Below are 23,357 nucleotides of genomic sequence, written 5' to 3' on the forward strand. Positions count from 1 at the left end.
TGAACTCCTGTCACATATCTTCCGCGCTACGGAGGATCCGCTTATTGTTGACAGAGCAGAGGGTTAATGAACGCCAGCTCTCCTGCTTCACGCGCGGCGAAGTGGGCAATACTCATTGATCTTTAACTCTATCCGCTCTGTGTGTGTGTGTGTGTGTGTTAGGGAATAATATATCTCACACACCACAGTTTTGCATCACAATCACAGAATCATGAAAAAAAAAAAAAAAACATTAGTTAGAAACTAAAGAATAAGTAGTATGTAATGAATAGCTACCAGTATATAAATTTACATTTACATTTATTAATTTAGCAGACGCTTTTATCCAAAGGGACTTACAGATGAAGACAGAGGAAGCAATCAAAAACAACAAAAAGAGCAATGATATATAAGTGCTATAACAAGTCTCAGTTAGGTTAACACAGTACACATAGCATGGGATTTTAACTAATATAATAAATAAAAAGAAAACAGATAGAATAAAAAAAATAAAAGAATAGAGCAAGCTAGTTAGAGGTCTTTACACATACACACGGATATATATAATTGCATAATAAATTAAAAGAAAAATAGAATACAAAAAGATTACAAAGGTAGTTAGATTTTTTAAGAATAGAATTAGAATATTGAGTGAAAGTTAGAGGGTCAAATAAAGATGGAAGAGATGTGTTTTAAGCCAATTCTTGAAGAAATAATATATAAATATATATAAATATATATTTGTTAGTAATGCAAAACTTACTGTTATTTAAATGATTAATATATAGTAATTATTAGATAAAGGTAGTAGCTATTATGGACAAATAGGCTACTGAATTTGGTATAAACATTATAATTTATATAACATTTTTTATATTATTACATAATTTATAATTGTTTCACATCTACAGTAAATGGTCCATGAAAAGCAGTGTCAACTTTCTGGAAATGCGCGCACACACACGCACACACACACGCACACATGTCTGGTCAGCTATCCTTGTGGGGACTCTCCATAGGTGTAATGGTTTTTATACTGTACAGACCGTATTTTCTATCGCCCTACACCAACCCTACACCTAACCCTAACCCTCACAGGAAACTTTCTGCATTTTTAGATTTTCAAGAAACTTCATTCTGTGTAATTTATTAGCTTGTTTACCCGTGGGGACCTCAATTTAGGTCCCCACCGTGACACGAGTCCCCATGAGTCTGTGTGTATTCAGGTTTAAGTCCCAACCAGAATAGAAAAACAAGTACACACATCACACACACACACACACACACACACACACACACGCACACACACACACACACACAATTACATTCTGGTCTGTCCTATCTTGCAGTCTTGACCTTCTTGGCTATATCTAACCAAGTAAACCGCTACCAGTAAATTTGAAACCGATAATGAACTTATTGAAATGAAATGTATTGTTACCAGCAAATAGCATATTTACTAGGAAAAAAAATGTCTTATTAAAATATTTTGGAAGAATAAATATGGACTGGTTCGCACACACAGGTGTTCGCGCAGGGCGTGACCGTGGCCAGGTGAGAGAGTGAGAGCGTGCGCGCGCGCGCGCGAGAGAGAGAGAGAGAGAGAGAGAGAGAGAGAGAGAGAGAGAGAGAGAGAGAGAGAGCGTGCACGAGCATGCGTGAAAGAGCAGCTCTCTGAGGGCGATTATAACGAGAAAAGAGGGAGAGGGAGGAAGACAGATTAAACAGACTGAACGCAACTGTTGTTTTAATCCTCTGAGCGGATAGATTTAGAGAAAAAACCCTCCTGAATTGGAGAAGAGCAGCCATATTGCATGGACCTTCGGTGGAGTAATAATACGAGTCACCGGAGCAGAGATACACGGAGTTCACGAGCAAACGATCCGCTCAGCAGCCGACTGACTACTCGTACACAGCACTTTCCCGTTTCATTTGACTTTCTCCTATTTATTATTTATTTATTTTATTTTTAAGATAGTGTTAAGCAGTAGATTGAAAGATGAAGGACCGACTGGAGCAACTAAAGGCGGTAAGCGTCTGCTTATTTCTCTTGTTTTGTGAACGCGACTGAAGCGAGCGCACGTTCAAACCGCTGTTTGGGAATGACATTACATAATGGAGCTCGTCTGAAACCTGTTAGACAGTGATTATAGTACGAGTAAAGTACATTTTGAAACTTTTGTACTTTTTGTATATTTGTGGCAAGTACAAGAGAAATAATACAAAAGCGTCTTTTTTAAGTCTTGTGGATGAATATCCAACAAGTGCTCACTGAAGGCAGCACAAGAGATGGTGAATAGAGGAGAGCAGATGTGGTCACCTGACTCGAGGAGGGGGTCAGATGGGGGGGGGGGGGGGGGGTAGGGAGTAAGCATGATCTGAAAATAATAAAAATATTTAAAAAAATAATAATAACATTAGACCGTTTGCCATCCATTCTATTGCAACTCTGACCAAAACAATAAGTAAATAAATAACAACATATTACGACCATAGTTTTGACCTATTTTTGGATAGTTATCATGATGCTCAGGCATTTTTATCTATATATTTTTCTAAAATTTCATGTTTTTATGTGGGCCTACCATAGTATTACTTTTATATGTACCATGTTTTTCAGACATATAATACAGTACTACAATGTTTATGTACTGTATAATGTACCATAGTGCTACTACATTGTTTTGATATACTGTATATCATATTTTTCAGATGTATATGTTGCCATGTTGCATTAACTGCATAGTTCTACAGTCCAAACACCACAATCAACACACATTCAGCATCAGCAGTCAGTATTTTAGTTTTTTAATTTGGTTTTAAATTTAAAAAATAGGTCTTTACCAGTGAGACTAAATAAAAGTATGCTATATAAATATTATTCCAAAATGTTAAAATCAAGTAATTTTAGTGCGAATAAAACAAAGATGCCTCATTCGTCCAATTAAAAAATAAAAATAATAATAAGGTAATGATTCCCATCTATATTTTTTTACTTCAGCCAATGAAAAATAAATAACTATTGGCTCAAGTTAAAAAATATAGACGTGAATCATTACCCTAAAGTTTTTTTAACTGGATGAATGAAACACTTTTCAGTGTGCTACAGCAGGTGATTTTAAAATCAAATTCAGTCGATATAATTTTAAGGTAAAATAAAAATAATCAAGAACTGACATTTGCTTCTGGCTTTTCAAACATTTATGCAAGTTCTACTAAAAAAAAAAAAATTCAGCTTTGTCGTGGTTTAGTCTGATACATTTTTAATCCAACACCCAAGAAGTTGAGCTGAACATCTCTTCACTGTCTCGGCTTGTGTAGGGCGCAGACAGGTACAGTATGCTGCGCAGCATCAGTGAGCGCTGGAAAGGGACTCTTATTTTGTGCAGTTCGCTTCCTTCTATCTGTGCCTCAGACGTGTAGCTCTGCGCTTCCAGTAATGAACGGCTCCCCTTGTCCTGTGCACAGATTTCGAAATACTTCCACACAAATTGATTACATGATTACAATGTAGTCTGGACTTCCGGAAAGACTTCCGGAAAAATCGGCCGAAAAAAGACAAAACCGGCCAATAGCCGATGGCATATTTTAAGCAAAAACCGGCCAGTTCCGATTTATGGCCGGTCAACCGGTGCATCCCTACTTATATGACCCAATATTATCAAATTTTGGGGCATGGATCATGGTACTACCATGTATTTTTTATATGTATATTAATCCAATACTACCATTTTTATATGTATACTGTATGTACCATGGTACAAGAATGTTTCTTTTGATTATGTACCAAATTTTTTTCAGAAATATGGCCCAATACTACCCTGGGTTTTGGCATTGTATTATGGTAATACCATATTTATATACATATGTGTATATATATATATATCCATAATATCCAATACAACCACAATTTTGGGCATCTATCATGGTACTATCATAGCTTTTGATATTTACCACTTTTTTCAGACATACCATACAGACAACCATGTTTTATTTTGCTACCTTGACATTTGAGCATGTATCAGACAGTACTGCTATGATTGTGTGTGTGTGTTTACTGTGGCACTAACATGTTTTTTAATAACTTGCACATTGAATTCTATGTTATAGACATGTAATATTAAACCATGGTAAAACCATGTTTTATTGGACATATATCATGTTTATAGACATGTTCCATGAAACAAAGTTTTTTTTTGTGCATGTATTATTGCAGTATGATGGTATTTTGTAAGGTTCCACCAAATTATTTGATATGGATTATGTTATATCAAAACTCTGTTATTATCACCTGATGACCGTGCTGTACAGTGTATGATCCCGACCCGGAGTACTGTTGGCAGGGATTGGTAGGGCTAGTTTATTCGGATGTTTTGGAGCGGCTGTCAGATCTAATGGGCAGGGTCAGAGGTGAGGATTTGTTTCTATGGCGACTCTGCCTCAGTCAAATACTTCCATTGTTGACATTTTTTTTGTTACCTGAAGCTGTCTAGTAGGCAAGAGGATATTGTGTGCGTGTGTTTATGGCCGAAACCACATTATTTACATTAGTCATAGTTGTGTTTCCGTGCTGTTTTGCATACAGAAAATCTCACTCAGGTTATTTTTTGTGGTTTAATCTTTAAACGTTTCTTTATGGAGTTAAAAAAAAAAAATACAGAAATAAGAGTTTACACTTTCTGGTGTTTGCCCGAGCAAAATTTAGCAGCACCGTGCTGAGGTGGGTGGTTGCTGGGGTGTTCCTAGTGACAGGGTACCTATTGATTCAAGAAAAAAAAGCCCATCCTATAATTATGATTGTCAACAAAATCTGGATTAAACAAAAAAAATGTAAAGAGAAATTAAAATTAAATCGGAGAAAACTTTGAAATAAATTCCAAAAAACAAACTAAAACTAGACCACATTTAAAGGTGCCATCGAATGCATTGATGAGAATATCTATGTTTGTGAACTATTGTCTCAGAATACCCCTGCGCTGACAGTAGCTGCGTTTATGTGGACCCTACTAATCTGATCGTAATAGGACTAGAAGCACAATCAGAATAAAAAAAGTCACATGTAAACAGGTCAATTGGATTGAATTGGTCAGATCCGACTAAAATTTCGATCGGATTGCAAGGGGTGGTTTATTACCGAAACTAGAAAAAGTACTGCACAGTGACATAAAAATAGCATAATGACGTATGACGTGTGAAATGAGCTGTTCTTCCTGGTGAATAAAGTGTCATAAATGAGTGTTTAATCATCATAAAATTCCCCTTTCACTCGGCGTCTGAGAAGTGGAGCAGGACGTCTCACCAGTCCTTGTTTAAGACTCTCATCAACAGACGACTGGTTTTGGGTGCAGGAAGGGCCACTTTTACTGTTCATGTGCTGGTCGTCCCCTAATTAGAATCTGAAGTAAATAAATATCATGTGTGCTTTTTAAAACAGTATGCGACAACAGCGGAAAACTCTGCATATTCTTATTCATAGTCAAGATTAAATCCAATCAGAAGCTTGTGGCATAAACACTACATTCGGATTCATCAATCGGAATTAATGAATTAATTAAAGCATCCATGTAAATGCACCTGTTGTACCTCCCGCAGCTACAGCAAGAGAACAGTAATGACAGACCGCAGCTTCTCACTCAGGGCTGTGTGTATGCATGCTAATAGAGCATGACGTCACATTTTTAATTTTTCTGGTTAATCACTGTGCCAACACCCAGTAAAACCCATATCCTACAGAATGCATTAATGCTTTGTATATTTCATACACATTTTTAAATGATACGATAAAAAAACGATAAGCCTATTTGATTTTCATGCAAAAAGCTTCTGAAGATTTTTTTCATAAATTGTTTTTCAACTTAATTTATTTACTTAAATTTTTTAGTTTCTTGAATAACATATATACAGTGTGACCGTACAACACAAATATATGTGTGTGTGACAAGGCGAATGCATTAAAACCCTTCAGTTTAATCACTGTTCTATATTAATGCGCTGCTTTAATTGCACGCACACACACACCACTGGCACACAGATCTGAGATCGCGCTGTGCAAAAAGTAACATTCAGAAGCTCATAAAATTGTTGTCGGTACTGCCACTTGACTTTTATTAATTGATACTGAATCGCCACATTATATTTCTCAACAAGGATTGTTTATTGCGCTTAGTAAATAAGCTTAATTGTTTGTAGAGAGAAACAGACGCAGACAATTTATACATCTTTATCACATTTAACATTTATATCATAGTAGTAGTAGTAGTAGTGAGAAACCTGGAACTGCTAGTGTGTAGAGACTGTTTATGATTTATTGGGATTATAAAACAATGAGTGAGTGGATTTTTACCATTTTAGGCTGGTTGTTTTCACACACTGTGGCCACAACTGTGTTCAAACACCTTATAAAAGTGCCCTTTTTTCATTTAATGGCACCTTTAAATATGAAATAGGAATTAAAATGCATTTTAAAAATTTAATGCAAAATAAACCTGGTTCAGATCCCTAAATTTGGCCCCTCTTTTAATTTAAATCATCTGGAATTAAATTTGAGTTGCCATTCATCTGGCCTGGAGCAGTGAAACTAAATATTAATTTCATAGCTAAGTGTAATTTGTCTTTTCTTTGTTCAAATCTTTAACCTTCCCCATGAGCAATTGTAGTGATACTTGTCTTAGCAAACAGCACTAAAATAAGTTGTTTGGGGCATATATATGTGACCTATGTGTTAGGAATTGTGCTATGTGCTATTTATTTGCATCTGCGTCTGTCAGTAATGTTTAACTTGGTGTGGCCACACTTTTCTCCTCTTCTAAGAGTGTTATAGGCTCAGTACACACACACACACACACACACACACACACACACACACACACGGTGCTCTTCTTGGAGCACTTGAGGAACTGTGGGACATTAAACATCTGAGCGGTAACACTGTGTGTTGGTGACTTTGTTTTTGTGTCCTTCTGGCCACTCCAATCGGCCTTCTTATGTAGCGTCTCTTTTTTTAGGGTGATGAATGAAAAACACTGTATTGCACTAGAGATATAGACTTTATCCTTCAAGGGATAGTTCACCCAAAACTGAAAATTACCCCATGATTTGCTCACCCTCAAGCCATCCTTGGTGTGTGTGATTATTTTTCTTTCAGACGAATCCAGTTGGAGTTAATTAAAAAAATCCTCTCTCTTCTAAGCTTTATAATGACAGTAAATGGGTGTTATTAAAATAAAGCACATGCATGATAAAAAAGTGTCCCAGCTCCGGGGGGTGAATACTGGCCTTCTGAAGCAAATCGAGGAGTTTGTGTCAAATATATCCAGATTTAAAACTTTATAAGCTGTGATCTCTAGCCGTATGCGTTATAATAACCAGTGGATGATGTAGGATGTAGCATAAGGTCCGGTGAGAAGTGACGAATGCAGAAGTGCAGAGGAGAGAGCAGAACAAAACACTGGTCACAAATTAGAAGTAAAAAACTAAGATTTGTAAAATAAAAAAAATGTTGGAGGATTTCAATATAAGGCAAGAGAGGCCTTTTTTCACCCCCAGAGCCATGTGGAGCACTTTTTATGATGGATGGATGCATTTTACTTTACCAGACTTCTTTTGGACTTTTAAAAAATAACACTCACTAACTGCCATCATAAAGCTTGGAAGAGCAAGGACATTTTTAAGTAACTCAGATTGTATTCGTCTGAAAGAAGAAAGTCACACATAACTAGGTTGGATTGAGGCTGAGTAAATCATGGGGTAGTTTTCATTTTTGGGTGAACTATCCCTTTAAGGCACACTGTTAACTTGGACTCACTATACTTTAACCTACTAAGACTTTCTCTCTCTCTCTCTCTCTCTCTCTCTCTCTTTCTTTCAGCAGGAAGTCTCTTTTAGAACTTATCTCATTACCTCAGTTCACAGCTTTTCCATCACAGTGCGTGTGTGTGTGTGAAAATGTCTGACCTTCACAAAAACCCGTTGGGTTGGCAGCACATTGTTAATGCTACAAATAAACTTGTAAATAGAGCTGAAGCCTTTGTCAGAAAGATGGGTAAAATTACACTTTGTCACAGAAATAGTTCAATTGAAATTCTCTAGTACAATCACAGAAAGTGCTTGTTTTCATAATATTGCCTTTGTCAGACCGTAGTTTATGGTCTTTTACAATGGTAAGTAACAAATTTACACTAAATTATCATTCGGTATTTAATGAGGCCTACACCTGAAATGGATAATACATTTAATTCAATCAAAACAAGGGAATGAATTATTAATTTGTGTCCATATTTTCACTAAAACAAGGGAACTCACTAATTAAAAAAAAGGGCGCAAGAATTCTTAGTTTGTGACTGCGGTGTAACTAAAATAAGGGAACAAATTAATATAACGAGGGAACAAATTCATAATTTGTGGCCAGAGTAAATATTCTTTTGTCCTACGGGGATCTGTAAGTGTGTTTGCTAAAGAGAAATATTTCTCTCTGGGTTAGGGATTCATACGTCACACTGCAACATTCACGTTTTCAGCATGAGAGCTTGTGAAAAGGGCTTGTGTGAAATGCATTTTTAAAATGTTTGCTGAGGTGTTTTTTATAGACTTAGTATCATCAAAACTGTCATTTTTTTAGATTTAAATTTAGGGGTGCTCCGATCACGATCGGCCGATCGTTATGCGCATCTCGTCAGTAAAGCCGGTTTTCTAATCAGCGGTTAATTCCATCAGGTGCGTGATTTCACATAGAGCAGCTGTTACTACACAGAGCCGTTGTTAACTGAGAAGATGCGCCAAAAAACACTGAAAATGAAGTGGATTTGCGCATCTTCTCTATTAACAACGGCTCTGTGTAGTAACAGCTGCTCTATGTGGAATCACGCACCTGATGGAATTAACTGCTGATTAGAGAACCGGCTTTACTGACGAGATGCGCATTAACGATCGGCCGATCGTAATCGGAGCACCCCTATTTAAATTGTAATTTTCTACCCTGAATTCAGTCTTCTGCAGACATCAATCTAAACAGACACTCCTATGATTGGCTAACATCTTTGCATATGAAATCAGCATTAGCTCTCTAGAAACATTTATCTGTGCTTTTCTTGTAACAGCCACCAAGATTAACTGATTGTGAAAAGTGTTGATTACGGCATTAGAATCAGAATTGCTCCCGTTGCATCAATGTAGCCGAACGCACACAGTCTACTTGCACATGAATACCACAACGATCTCCTTATTGCAACATGATTTCTGCAGTCTAACGAATACTTGCGTCATAACTAACGTAAATAAGAGGTTGAGCAGTGCAAACTGTGTCATTGACCAAAATGGCAGGAAACAGATGATCTTGTATCGACTGCTCCAGCTTTGATCGCTTGCTGTATATCAAATGATCACAAATAGAGAACAGATGGTTTACACGCTGCTACATTTTTGCTAAATGAAAGTATTTTGTTATATACATTTCTATTTAAGAAAAACACTACTGACGTTAAGCTTTTGAATAGTAGTGTGTATCAATTGACACATTTCTACATTTCTGTTTTTCAGATGTGTCAGAAATGCTGAATGAGTAAAAGTGCTTTGTCTTCATGTGCGGCTGCTCTGTGGCGGAGTGACAGAGCTGCAAGTTTGATGACTGTAGAGAAATAATTGAGTGGTGTCATAAAAAAGGTGTGATTTCCCTCGGACTTCAACCCTTGTGTCTTCTGACTCGCGTTTGAGATATAATCTTATCACGCACCATTCTCTGCTCTGTGGCGGCGTCAGTGTGTTATATTGCTGTTGTGTCATTCGACAGGAAAGCTATTATTAAGTGGAAAACGATACTGGTCTCCACATGTTCTTCATAAAACGTCACACACAAGACACACCTTTATGTGCACGGCAAATAAAAGTGCAGTGCAAGACACTCTGGCTGAGTGGCCCAACCAAATCACAATTTACCTTGTTTATGCATGTACTTCATTCTACCGGAGTCATGTTTTATGAGCTTACATGCAATACAAGTGGAGATTTGACAGTTTGCTAGTCCTTCTGCTGTTTCAGGGCAGCTTACATTGTGCCTTGTCAGCAGCGGCCTGAACGCCGGATGTTCATGTGACATGATAACTGTAAGAACTACATTCTTAAAGTGCAGTTTAATTATAAAACCCATTAACTAACCATAAATTAACCCAAATCTAAAGAGAGCTAGACTGTAAACTCATGACTTTTTGAATTGACGACTGATATGTCATTCATTTATTACATATTCAGTTGTAATCATTAAACATTTGGAGAAGTTGTGGCCTAGTGGTTAGAGAGTTTGACTCCTAACCCGAGGGTTGTGGGTTTGAGTCTCGGGCCGGCAATCCCATGACCGAGGTGCTCTTGATCAAGGCACCAAACCCCCAACTGCTCCCCGGGCGCCGCAGCATAAATGGCTGCCCACTGCTGTGTGTGTGTGTGTGTGTGTGTGTGTGTGTGCACTTTGGATGGGTTAAATGCAGAGCACAAATTCTGAGTATGGGTCACCATACTTGGCTGCATGTCACGTCACTTTAAAAAAAAAGTTATTAAAGTGCTCCTATAATGCCATTAGGGTTTCTGATGTTGTTTTGGAGTCTCCTACTGTAACTTTCACATGCCTGCAAGGTAAAAAAAAAATGCTTTATCTCAAAATATGCATTTATTATCACCTAATTTTCTAATGATTCTCAAACGATTCATTCGAAGCAGTTCTCTCTAAACCAATCCTTTCCATGAGCCTGCTCTGCTCTGATTGGTCAGATGGCCCAGTCTGTCGTGATTGGTCTACCGTGCACAGCATGTGCCGGAAACCATACACCCATCACCATAGTTCCCCCTTTTTTTCAAAGTGCTCACTAAAAAATATAAACATTTAATATAAACATATACTGTAGGTTGTGAATCAGTGGAGATTTGAAATAATTTACATTTAAATAAAGCTGAAAAACGGAAAAAGAAAACCTTTCACTTGAAAAACTTGAATGAAAATTAGAAATGTTGCCTAAAATACGTTTAAGCACTTAGTAGCACTAAGTAGAAGTATTTAAAAAAAACACTAAGATTAATAAACAATGGCGAACACACCTAACAAAATTTGATTACTTGCTATCTGTGGTTTTAAATAAATAATCTCAATAACTAGCTGAAAAAGGGTTTTTGAAAGAGTTAAACAACAAGAAGTCAGATACGTAGTTTTGATTGTCAGTTATTGTTATTGGCTTAGAAATACCCCATCATGGAAATTACCTTTAATGTTTTGGGAGTTGCTCAATATTAGCAGTAGATATGTAATTAAAATAGTTTAAAGGGACAGTTCACCCAAAAATGATAATTTTGTCATTACCTATAAAAAAAAAAGAGATAACGTGTGTAACCAAACAGTTAATGTAAAAAACATAGTGGACCTCAATGGCTGCCAGCAAATGTTTGGTTACACACATTCTTCAAAACAGTTTGGAGCAACACGAAGGTGCGTAAATGATGACAGACTTTGAATTTTTGGGTGAACTGTCCCTTTAAATATCTTTCTAATGTGCATTAAATTGTCCTTTACTATGCACTTCTTATGTTGTATGTTTCAGACTTGCGATCATGATGATGATGATGTTGAGATCGCTGTGGACAACGCTGCCTTTATGGATGAGTTCTTCTCCCAGGCATGTTCTTCTGACAGTGTGTTTGGGATACTACCAGTGTGCTTTGTCTGAATGTGTGTCACTGTGACCTTTTTTGCTGGTTTCAGATCGAAGACATCAGGAACAGCATTGATAAGATCGACGAGAATGTGGCCGAAGTGAAGAAACTCTACTCGGTTATTCTTTCTGCACCAACATCAGACCAGAGTAAGTTGTGGGCAGTTGTTTTTTTTTGTTTTTTTGCCACTGACTGGTAGTAACGTGAAACAGACTCTGAAGTCTGAACATGAGTCATATACTGTAGTAATAATGCTGTTATCATATATAGTGTAAAGATAGCATCTGTTCATTAGAGTTCTGTACCTTTACATTAGTTCATGTGATAATTAACATGAACTGACAGTCAACAATACTTTTATTGCATTTGTTAAATGGTAATTTCAACACGTGTACATTTTTTATTATAGTACATCTAAATAAAACAAAACTGTAAAAAACTGTTAGTTAACTTTAAATTATCCTAATATATATGGTGAAAAACTCTAATTGGTTTAACATTTTTACTGTAAAAAATTTCACATTTTGTTGAAAATGAATAGGAAACTATGAACTAATATAGGATATTCCTGACACTTAATATATGATTATTATTATTTTCTTATCAGTACTGTACATTAATGATACTTTTTCTTATAATAGAATACACAGACACCGATGTCCTTTCCATGTTTTTAAGTTAACTGGTGCAATTACAGCATAATATATGTTTGTGTGTGTATATGCGTGTAAAAATATGTGTGTGTGTATAATATGCGTGTGTGTGTGTGTATATGTATATATATATATATATATATATATATATATATAAATCCCGAGCCCAAACTTTTGAATGGTAGTGTGCATGAAACCTAACTCCATTTAATCTACTGAGCTTTGCAAGAACTACCTTTTAATAACGACAAAACACACACATCTCCATCTGCTGAACTTGTTTTCTTGTCTGTGAACAGAAACGCAGGATGATTTGGAGGCACGTACTAACGATATCAAGAAAATGGCCAACAATGCTCGTAACAAACTGAAGAGTAAGTGTTTTTACTCGCATACATTACAAACATTGCTCTTCTCATTGGGTGAAAGAAATAGGCCACAAAGAACTAGGTTTGGCTTTACACACACTTCTGACCCACAATAATGTGAGCCATTTATCTGTCACCTCTAGAAAAGCATTGTTTACCCTGTGTCAGTCTTATTTTAGTATCACGCAAATGCTACTTCTCATATTTTATTTCAAGTTTTAGTTTTGTCTTTCTTTCTTTTTTTACATGTCTATATACTTTTTAACGCAGTTTCAGTAATTTTAGTACATCAAATTAAGCTAAATGAGAAATGTTGCTTTGGCAACTAGCTGAAAAATAAGGTTACTTTTTAATATATTTTTAATATTAGTTTTAGTTAACTATTAATATAATCTGTGTCCGTACAGCCATTGAAAGGAATCTAGAGATGGAAGAAGTGGAGAGAGTATCGGCCGACTTGAGAATACGCAAATCACAGGTGAGTCAACATCCTTCTCACGTAACACACACAAATACACACGCTCCATTAACTCTGTCCTCATGTTGCCCTGCCAGCACGCCGTACTTTCCAGGAAGTTTGTTGATGTGATGACCAAATACAATGAAGCCCAGGTTGACTTCAGAGAGAAAAGCAAAGGTCGCATTCAGAGACAATTAGAGATCAGTAAGTGTGGCCCTGACTAAACAGCAGTGTATGATGCAGCGTACAGGACGTTTCTTTCTCAAGCTTGTGGTTGAAGCGTGTCAAACTGACATTGTGCTTTTCCCCTTTTCTGACTTTGCTTTTGTTCTGCTTCTCGCTTTAGCTGGTAAAACCACAACTGATGAGGAGCTGGAGGAGATGCTGGAGGGAGGAAACACAGCTGTTTTCACAGCGGGGGTAATGCGCGCGTGCATGTGTGTGTGTGTGTGTGTGTGTGGAAGAGATGGAGTCAGAACTTTTCCTTTCCTCATAACATGCTCCCATAGACAGTGCACGAGATCCATAGTCTAAAGCAGCACTCAGAAAAAGAGATACAAAGCTGTCAGTGTGGCGGTAGCCTTTAAACCGATACTAATATGTGCACTTAAATGCTAATATAAAGTACTAAAATGTATCTTTTAAGGTACTAATATGCACCATTTAGGGTTAAATAATGTAGAAGATCAGATATACCCTTTGGCTCTTGTCCCATCCCAGTGGCAGCTTTGTACCTTTATTTTGGTTCTCAACAGCGGAGTATCAAGATGGGTTAAAATGATTTCAAATTAGATTAAACAACTACAAATCAACATAGTTCTTATTGTATTTAACGCCTTCATTAACTGTTTGTTTTCTTTAAAAAGAACCAGGGTTCCCAAGGTGTTGGAAAATATGGGTATAATATGTAGCCTAACTTTACATTTTTTTAATTTCTAGACCTGAAAAAGTCTATAAAGAGTGTAAATTAAGAGAATCTTAAAACTAAATCTTTTTAATCGCAAATATACTTTAAGTAATGGCAAGATTTAAAATATTTAATCGGGTAGAAATTCTGAGTAAAGAAAAATCTGTTTTTAAATCCCTGTCTGGAAGAGTCGTTGAAATGTATTGTTTAAAAAGAACGTGATGCCTGAATTACGTACGTACGGCTATTAAAGGGGTCATATGATGTTGCTAAAAAGAACATTATTTCGATCTATACAACTCTTTTACAACTGCTTTTAACCCTTCTTGAATATCTCTCTTTTTCCAGCGGGTGTAAAGTTGTTGATGCAGTCGTATTAGCACAACTTCGGCAATGAATTGCGGGAAGAGTGTCCATATCAGTTGCGAGGAGCCGTGCTCGCTCAGATCCCTGCAGTCTATCAGCTTGACAAACAACGTGGCAAAGTTGCTTAAGTTCACAGCTTGAATCTGGTAATGCTTTGTGGGAATCCTGTTGAAAATCCTGATTGAACGGAGATTGAATTCGCCGTCTGATTGATTAGGTCCTGAGTGAGTGATATCTGCTGAATAATGACAAAAGGGACCTTCTGAAGGGAATTATGATTGGTGTCGTGATCCTATAGTTAAACGAGGATAAGCTGGTGCGAGCTTGACTGACACGGCCTGCCAGAACTACCGCTTCGCTCCATTCGTGTCCTCTTCTGGAAGGCCAAACAAAGTAGTTTCACTTTCACAACGAACACAGAGCATCTCCATGACATGACAGCAGCTGGAACCGAGAGAATAAAACCTATGCCTTCTTTCATTGCATAAACATTTGGCCGGCGTCATGCAAGTCATCCCACATTGTGACGTAAGACATTAAAATGATTCATTTTAGGTAGGAGTGGTTGACTCTCTTTGGGTATGAGACTTTAACCTTTTGTAACTTTACAGATCTTCTTCATGCACCAAGAGCTTGTAACACTCTAAAGAGAAAGGAGAACTTGAAATCGCATCATATGACCCCTTTAACATTCCTGGAATCCTGAAGTTGTAATATTTATGATTAAATATAAACATTTTAGTTCAAATTAAATATGTAATTTAATTAAAATGGTTTTATAGATCTTGACACAGTTGATTTAAAGTGGCACAAAACAAGATTTTGGTCATATTGCCCACCTCTAATGCAGCATATAAGCTGTATTAAAATATGTGGACTCTAGCAGGCATTTGAATCAACACAGCAAGCAGTACTTTGTCATGAATGTAACGGTCGAGTGATTCTTTGTTTCCTGTGATTGTGGTTGCTGTGTAAATACACTCTTATCTTATAGCATAAATGCTACTAAAATGTAACTTCCGTGGCGACTTCACAGCAGTAGAGAAGTAGCCCACCCACAAACTTTATGATGCAATGTAATGCAAAAAAAACACATTACTTTTCATATGAAGTCAAATGTAATGCAAATGGTTACTTTTTTAAACTATTATGTAACATGTTGCTTTTAACTTAACTTTCCCGTTGTTGTAACTGTTTAACTAGTCACCGATGGCAAAAAAACACTTAGACTCAGACCAAAACATCAAATAATGAGACTCAGGCCCCTTTAATATCTCCAAACCAAGACCACAAGATCTAAACCGCTTCTAGAGTATCCTGTGACCATTAACTGCAGCTAAACTGAGCAAAACACCCCACACTTTCATAATCTTTGCTGAATATGAAAATCTGTCGTTTGTGTTTTAGATCGTGGATTCAGGGATCTCTAAACAAGCGCTGAGTGAGATCGAATCACGTCACAAAGACATTGTGCGTCTGGAGAGCAGCATAAAGGAACTGCACGACATGTTTGTGGACATCGCCATGCTGGTGGAGAGCCAGGTACACCCCTCCCTTCATCACGCATCTGTTTGTCCATCATGTTCTCCATCCTTTCATGCTGTCAGGGTTTTCTGACTTCCCCCTCATTGTCATGCATTTCCTTCTCTCTCTCTGCCTTTTGTCTGTAGCATCCTTGTCTCTCTTCCTCTTTGTTCAAACTCGTTCTGTCGGTTGCTAAGCCGTATTCTGCTGGTCGGAGTGACTTCCCATCAGCCTTTTCTCTCACATGTGAGTCCTCTTTTTTTCGCATGGCCTTTTTATTTCCCTTACTGACTGTATTCCTTTTCATTCATCTACATGATTTGTCACAAACTTTTACACCTTGATTAGAAGAAATGAAAGTGAGTAGTTCTTTTCCAAAAACCTAGTGAGCTGCACAGCTAGATGATGTTTTAAATAGTGCTGTCAAACGATTAATCGCGATTAATCGCATCCAAAATAAAAGTTTTTGTTTATGTAATATATGCATGTGTGCTTTTGTTTATTTCTTATGTATATAGAAATAAACACACATACAGTGTATATATATATATTGGAAATATTTACATGTGTATATACATTTATTATATATAAATATATAAACATAACATTTTTCTTAAATATATACATGCATGTGTTTGTGTATTTTATATATATATATATATATATATATATATATATATATATATATATATATATATATATATATATATATATATATATATATAATAAATACAAACACATGCATGTATATATAATATACACAGTACACACTTATATATTAGGTAAAGAATAACTTTTCGGATGCGATTAATTGCGATTAAATCATTTGACAGCAGTAGTTTTAAATAAGCAAAATTATACTTATAAGATACCTCGATGTGATAAAAAATACAGTAGAAACAGTAGTATTGTAAAATATTACTACAATTTAAAAAAGCTTAGCAAATAATTTAACTGAATGTATTTTAAAATGTAAAAATGTACATTTTATGATGCAAAGCTGATACTTTTGATGGTGTATATTTTGTGCATGAACAGTATTGAACTGCTGGGTTGCTGCATCAGGTGTGTTTCATTATAATCACTTATTAGCTCGATTTCAGTTTGGTTTCTGTCTGTGAACACAGCTCTCTGTGTAGATCGTAAGTGATGCAGTTCACTAGGTTTTGGAGCAGAGCTAGTTCAACACAATCTAAAGAGCTGGGGTAAATTATTGACCAATCCGTTTTTGCTTGTTAACTGCTTGCAATGGAGAAAAAGTGAAAGGTAAGCTTCTGGTATTTCTCGAATAAGTCCCTGTTCTTCAGAGCGTCAACACTGAATAAGGCAGATCGGGGCTAGTTCTCACTCTTCTTACTCCAGTAAATCAGTGTGGGCTTTGTTTTCAAAGCCAGTCTCTATATAGCCAAAGTACAGACTAGAAAGATATATTGAACATGTTTACCATTATTGTCCTGAAAAAAAAAAAACATTGACTGCTTAAAGTTCGTCACAAAATTTAGACATCATTTACTCAACCTCATGTCATTCCAAACCTGTTTAACTAACTTTCTTCTGTTGAACACAAAATAAAATGTGAGTAGGCACACAGTTTCTGGTCCCCATTGACTTCCATTGTATTTTGTTAGAAGAACAGACAGTAGAAGTCAGTGGGGATCATTACAAATACATATTACAAAATATGTTTTACAGAAAAAAGAAAGTCATACAGGTTTGGAACAACGTGTTGATGTGTAAACAATAACCGAATTCTCATTTTTGGGTGAACTGTCCCTTTAAGACCAGTTTCAGAATAGCTTTTCTGTGAGACAACTAGCCCCGGCCTCCCCGTCTGTATGTGTGTTCGTGGTGCACCTGGGTATATATGTGTTTTCTTTTGTTTTTGGAGATAAAGACACCCTGTATGTGTGTTTAAATTTATTTTTTCCATATGTTTCAGGGCAACATGGTTGATAACATTGAGGTGAATGTAGGTAAAGCAGTCGATCACGTTGAAGCGGCAAAAGCTGAAACCAAGAAAGCTGTCAGGTATCAGAGCAAAGCCAGGAAGGTACGGACTTCACTGCTGTTTCTTTTCTCTTCCGTTTTTGCCCCCCCTCCCCTTCTCTCTCTCCCTTTCTCTCTCTCTCTCTCTCTCTCTCTCTCTCTCTCTCTCTCTCTCTCTCGGTCTTCTCTCTTTCCTCTTTTCTTCTTTCTTCTTCACCCACAATCCACTTTAGGGCGGTATGATTGAGAGGATTGAGAACAACATGGATCAGTCAGTGGGTTTTGTAGAGCGGGCGGTTGCTGACACTAAAAAAGCCGCTAAATTTCAGCAGGAGGCTCGACGTGTGAGTTCATGATGAATATCAGGCCCCGCCCCCTTCCCGCCCTGCCTCTCCTTACCGTGTCTGAACCTGCTAACGTTACACAGTCACATTCATACACACAAACAAACCCAATGATTATCACTAATACTGATACGCCCCGAAACTTCACATTACAGGATTTCAGTGTGTATCAAGTATTGAAAAAACCATGTTAAGACACACATGTTCACTTTTCATGTCTTTATTAATAGCAACAAAACATTTGACGCATCACACACACACAGCTGAGAAGGATGCATTTGAACAAAGCCGTTCTGTGTTCAAATGTGAGGAAAAACGGTGTGAGCGAGAGCTTTCTGTTACCATCAGTCTTGAAGTCAGGGGTTTGTGACCATTCTGGTCTTTTTGACACTTTTATTTATACATATAAAATCATAGAAAACAAAGCACATGTATGAAAACTTAAAAACTCGCTCCACCTATGGAAACAACTTCTCTTTATTGTCATTGTTCAGGTACAACAATAACGAATAGATTTTCATATTGAATTTAAAGAAACAAAGAAACACTCCACCCAAAAATGAAAACTTTCATGTCCTCCTTTTCTTCTGTGGAAAGTAGTATTATATTCTTTAAAACATAAAATTATATGTTAAAAAATCCTTAAAATGGGAATGTGTAAAGCATAAACAAAAGCAAAAGAATAGAAAAGTATTACAATTAATCAAAGCTACAAGAAGCAATGATCTTGACATTAAGGTTTATTGTACATGGAATGAATTGACCAAGGCAGTGCAAAATATTAAAACTGATTTATTGAGGATGTGCAAAACACGTTTTTGGAAATTGCTTAGCAAAGATCCAAATTCGGAGATTTCTGGAAATGTCACATTAAGAAAATAATTTGGGTTGAAAATGATGAAGATGATGGGCATACCATGGTGAAGCACAAGCTCTCTTTTCTTCCTTTCTTTCTTTCTGTCTGTCTTTCATCTTTTTTTTTAATCTTCAACACTCAGAAAAAATGGTATGAAACTGTCACTGGGGCACACAAGGTACCCCAGAAGGTGTATAAAAGTACCTTAGATTGTTTAATTGTCAAGTTGTATATTTGTAGATTTTGAAAGGTACCGCACCAGTGACAGCTTTTGTACTTTCAGCAGTAAATGATAGTTTTCTAGACATCGTCTTTGTCACGAATGTAACGCCTAGTCCTGAAAAGCTGATCATATGTTGGCCCAGACTGGATGTTGTGTCTTTATATCTGAGCGAGCTACTCAAATGCTAATGTTGATGCTAACAGTTGTGTTGTTGTGTGTGTTTCTTCACAGAAAACGATTATTATAGTGTCTGTGGTTTTGGCGGTTTTGGCAGTTATTGCGCTGATAGTGGGTTTATCCGTAGGTCTGAAATAAAGGCTGTGGTGAGTATACTTCAGAGGAGTGTGTGTGAGGTTTGGGTGTAGATATGGAGGTGGTGAAATTAATTAGCATGCATCGTTTGGGCTTTGGGATCTCCTGGGCATCCTTTGGTTTGGTTGCGGAGTCCTTTTTAATGTTGTCTGTGTGTCTTGGTTCTGTTGGGCTCTGTTGAAGACTTTAGATGTTTGCTGTTGGATTTATGGCTCGTGTTTTGTTCCGTCTCTTGTAGAAGATGATCGTACTGGGGGTGATTGGTGCTGTGGTGTCTACGATAACCTCTGTGGCTGCTCACAAACTCTCCATGATTACAGATGATCATTTCCTCCACTCCTTTCCACCCTCCCTGTTTTTCCTTGGAAGTACGTCAAGACAAATGCTCCGCCCCCTTCACCTGTGGCCCCTCCCCTCATCAGCACAAACCAATGGGAACCCGAGGGATGCTCAAGGAAACAGACTGTGTTTTTTTGTTGTTGTTGTTGTTGTTGTTAGGATGTGATTGGAAATGTTTAAGGAACTTCTACTACATTGAAGGAAGCACGTTTTAAATACACGGACAAATCCATGAGCACAAAATAAGGGATTTTTATGAGACTTATAAGGGGAAGGTAACTTCCATTTCACGCCTTAATGTTTTTATTGTATCGTGTGTTCATTAGACACATCAGTGTCTACATCTACCGGATGAACTGCTGAGATTTTCTTGATCAAAAGGGCTTGGAGACTCAAATGTGATTCCAGCTTCTATTTTGGATCCCTATGAAATGAACACCATAAGCTAAGCATTGATGGGACGTCCAGAACGGGAGAAGCCCACACGAGTAGATTTTTATTGTGATGAACGTCTGTATGGGAATTAACCTAAGGAATAAATTACTTTATATATTTTCTAAGTATTTTTTACATTTCTGAGAAATGAATTGATGGATTCAAAGGGATCATTGTCAGAAAACTGTTGTTCGTTTATATGTGAATAAATGATATATTAATTCATATTTAATAATCGACCAATAGGGTTTCAATAGTTATATGTGTTATATCATGTGGTTACAGGCCTGAAAAAAAAAAGATATTTAAAACATATTTGTATATACTTTTAAATGTTATGTACTTAAATTTTTCAATTAGTGTCTATAAAAATTATAAGTAGTATCACATAGCTTCACTGTGCCTTGTGAATGAAACCAAACTTTCACTTTGATTTTAACCATAAGTGAATCATGAAGCAGATTCATTCAGTAGAAATTTACCTCAGTTGGAACGACGTGGTCCAAAAAAAATATTTTAATTTCCTTTAAATATATAAAATATTTAGGAAGCGTTTTCTAGATCTTTTTTATGTATTATTATATAAAAGGAGAGGAATGTCAGACTGACTGGTAAAAAACAAAGTGCAGTGCAGGGACATTCAGCATTTTCGAACAAAATGCATTCAATATTTTAGAAAAAATACATTATGAAACAATATAGGTTAAATGACCATGGGAGAGACAACTGCATGGTTACCAACCTGTCTAAATATATTTACCATGGTCCATTTATATACATAATAAGAAGTAGAAACTATCTATAAAATTAAATTTTGAATGCATTTCAAGGCAGCATTTGAAGGAGACTTCACTGCAGCGCTCATGACACACTCTCAGAAAAAAAGGTACAAAAGCTGTCACTGGGGCTATACCTTTTCAAAAGGCACACCTTTGTACCTAAACAGTCCATACTGGTACCTTAAAGATGCATATTAGTATCTAAAGTGAACATCTAAAAGATACAAAAGTGTACCATTTGTAAAGGTACCACCCCAGTGACAGCTTTTGTAGCTTTTTTTCTGAGAGTACAGCAGACCTGTTATTTAGTTGCCAGTATAAGCTTTCATAGTTTGTTTGTCCTTAAACCATCCTATACTGACTGACACAGGAAGTCAAAAAGCCTCAGTAACATCACCTGTCTCAAGCCGGCAGGGCAGGTTTAGGTGATTTCAGCAGGATTATGTCCTCTTCTCAAAAAGCAGAATCTTGTTATTAGGAAGCACAGAGAAATGTCTTGTTTGGTTTGTGTAATGAATGTGCTCCACACCTGATGGTAAGTTAATGCACGCTTTCTTAAACGCACAAACACACACAGGCCTTAAACCTCAACCTTTCCTTCGTTTTACTCCTCTTTCTCCCTACTGTGCATGATTTGTCATAAGCAATCTTTTTAATAGATGTGGTCTGCTGTGAGAACGTGTTCCCTTTCTCTTTTTTTTAACTATCTCCTCTATTATTTGTCTTTACTGTCTCATTCATATCCATCTTTCTCTCTGTAGAAGAAAATGATGATCATGCTTTGCTGTGTGATTCTGGGGATTGTTGTCTTTTCTTACCTTTACAGCTTCTTTTCTTAATGGTAAGAGTCCTAACTAATATACATGTTTAAAGGAGACTGGGGCAGGTTGTCACAAGTAAACTATAAATGTGTTGTTGTTTTTTTCTCTCCAGCAGTCTGTGTATTTTAATTTCAGTTTTATATTGATTTTGAATACTGTCCTCCAAACTAAAATAACATGGAATGAATCCTATAAACCTGTGGGTAAACAAACAAACACATTTCAACCACACTGACACGCGTTCACAACTGTTTACTGGTGTTCTCTGAACAAGAGTGTTGTGTGTGCTCATCAACAATGTTTTTATTATTATTATTATTATCCGTGAAAACTTTACATTTATTTGATGAAAAATGCAGTTAAATATTATAATTTAAAATAACTATTCTTCCCTTTTAATGTTTTAAAATGTTATTTATTCCTGTGATCCAAAGTTGAATTTTCAGCATCATTACTCCAGTCTTCAGTGTCACGCGATCCTTCAGAAATCATTCTGATATGCTGCTCAAAAACATTTCTTATTATCAGTGTTGAAAACAGTTGTGCTGCTTCATATTTTGTGGAAAACTTTTTTTTTTCATGATTCTTCGATAAATAAAGAGTTTTTAAAAAATAGCATTTATTTGAAATAAATAGTTTGTCAAAATAGTAAATAGTTTTGCTGAATAGAAGGGAATGAAATAAAATAAATCTTACTGACTACTTAATATTTCATGTGTGCTCGTCTCTAATTGCTACTTTTACTATCTTTCAGGCTGAAGTGACTTCGAGACCACAACTAAACCTGCTCCCATTATATCTCCTGCTCAGTTAGCCTCATTTCAGAGATCCAGTCCTGTGTAGTGCTTCATCCAGACGACCCCGTCTCTCAGAGCACCGGAGCGCCCCCAGCCGCTCACCAACACACGGACGAGTCCTGAGGAAAGCAGCCCACAGACACGGCCATTTAGGAGTTCGCCATCGGGAAGATTTGTGATATTTTAAAATAATTTTGTAGTCTCTTGTGCTCAGCATGGCTGTATTTATATGATCAGAAATGCAGAAAAAATATTATTGCAACTTTTTATATATATTTAAAAGAATTTAATCCTGTGATCAAATCTGAATTTTCATTCGCATCATTACTCCAGTCTTTGTGTCACGTGGTCCTTAAAAGTTATTTATTATAAATGTTGGGAACAGTTGTGCGCTTAATACACACACACACACACACACACACACACACACACACACACACACACATATATATATATATATATATATATATATATACCGGTATATATATTATTATTTTTTATTTATTTATTTTTTGGGGGG

The 23,357-nt window shown here is 36.5% G+C and overlaps 1 protein-coding gene across 3 annotated transcripts; it reads left to right on the top strand.

Annotated features, from left to right (window-relative positions):
- The first annotated feature begins 1,603 nt into the window (after positions 1 to 1,603).
- Positions 1,604 to 22,369, top strand: LOC113069567 (syntaxin-3-like). Of its 3 annotated transcripts, XM_026242721.1 has the most exons (11): positions 1,608 to 2,008; positions 11,556 to 11,630; positions 11,717 to 11,816; positions 12,620 to 12,694; positions 13,096 to 13,166; positions 13,244 to 13,352; positions 13,495 to 13,568; positions 15,829 to 15,963; positions 17,885 to 17,995; positions 19,586 to 19,677; positions 19,905 to 20,562. In XM_026242721.1, exons 1-10 carry the CDS (start codon positions 1,979 to 1,981, stop codon positions 19,667 to 19,669), a joined length of 864 nt encoding a protein of 287 aa, XP_026098506.1. In that variant the 5' UTR covers positions 1,608 to 1,978; the 3' UTR covers positions 19,670 to 19,677; positions 19,905 to 20,562. The 3 variants fall into 3 exon arrangements, with proteins under 3 accessions (XP_026098507.1, XP_026098505.1, XP_026098506.1); XM_026242722.1 differs by lacking the exons at positions 17,885 to 17,995; positions 19,586 to 19,677; positions 19,905 to 20,562 and adding exons at positions 18,165 to 18,275; positions 21,981 to 22,369 and having other exon boundaries at positions 1,604 to 2,008; XM_026242720.1 differs by lacking the exons at positions 17,885 to 17,995; positions 19,586 to 19,677; positions 19,905 to 20,562 and adding an exon at positions 16,092 to 16,335 and having other exon boundaries at positions 1,604 to 2,008.
- Positions 22,370 to 23,357: the final 988 nt, after the last annotated feature.

The sequence above is a fragment of the Carassius auratus genome, unplaced genomic scaffold (assembly GCF_003368295.1).
Source record: "Carassius auratus strain Wakin unplaced genomic scaffold, ASM336829v1 scaf_tig00001753, whole genome shotgun sequence".
Lineage (NCBI taxonomy): Eukaryota > Metazoa > Chordata > Actinopteri > Cypriniformes > Cyprinidae > Carassius > Carassius auratus.

Coding starts and splice junctions, on each gene's coding strand:
- LOC113069567 (XM_026242720.1), top strand. CDS start 1,979: ATGAAGGACCGACTGGAGCAACTAAAGGCG. Junction 13,353..13,494: donor TCAGAGACAATTAGAGATCA/GTAAGTGTGGCC, acceptor TTCTCGCTTTAG/CTGGTAAAACCACAACTGAT. Junction 13,569..15,828: donor CAGCTGTTTTCACAGCGGGG/GTAATGCGCGCG, acceptor TTTGTGTTTTAG/ATCGTGGATTCAGGGATCTC.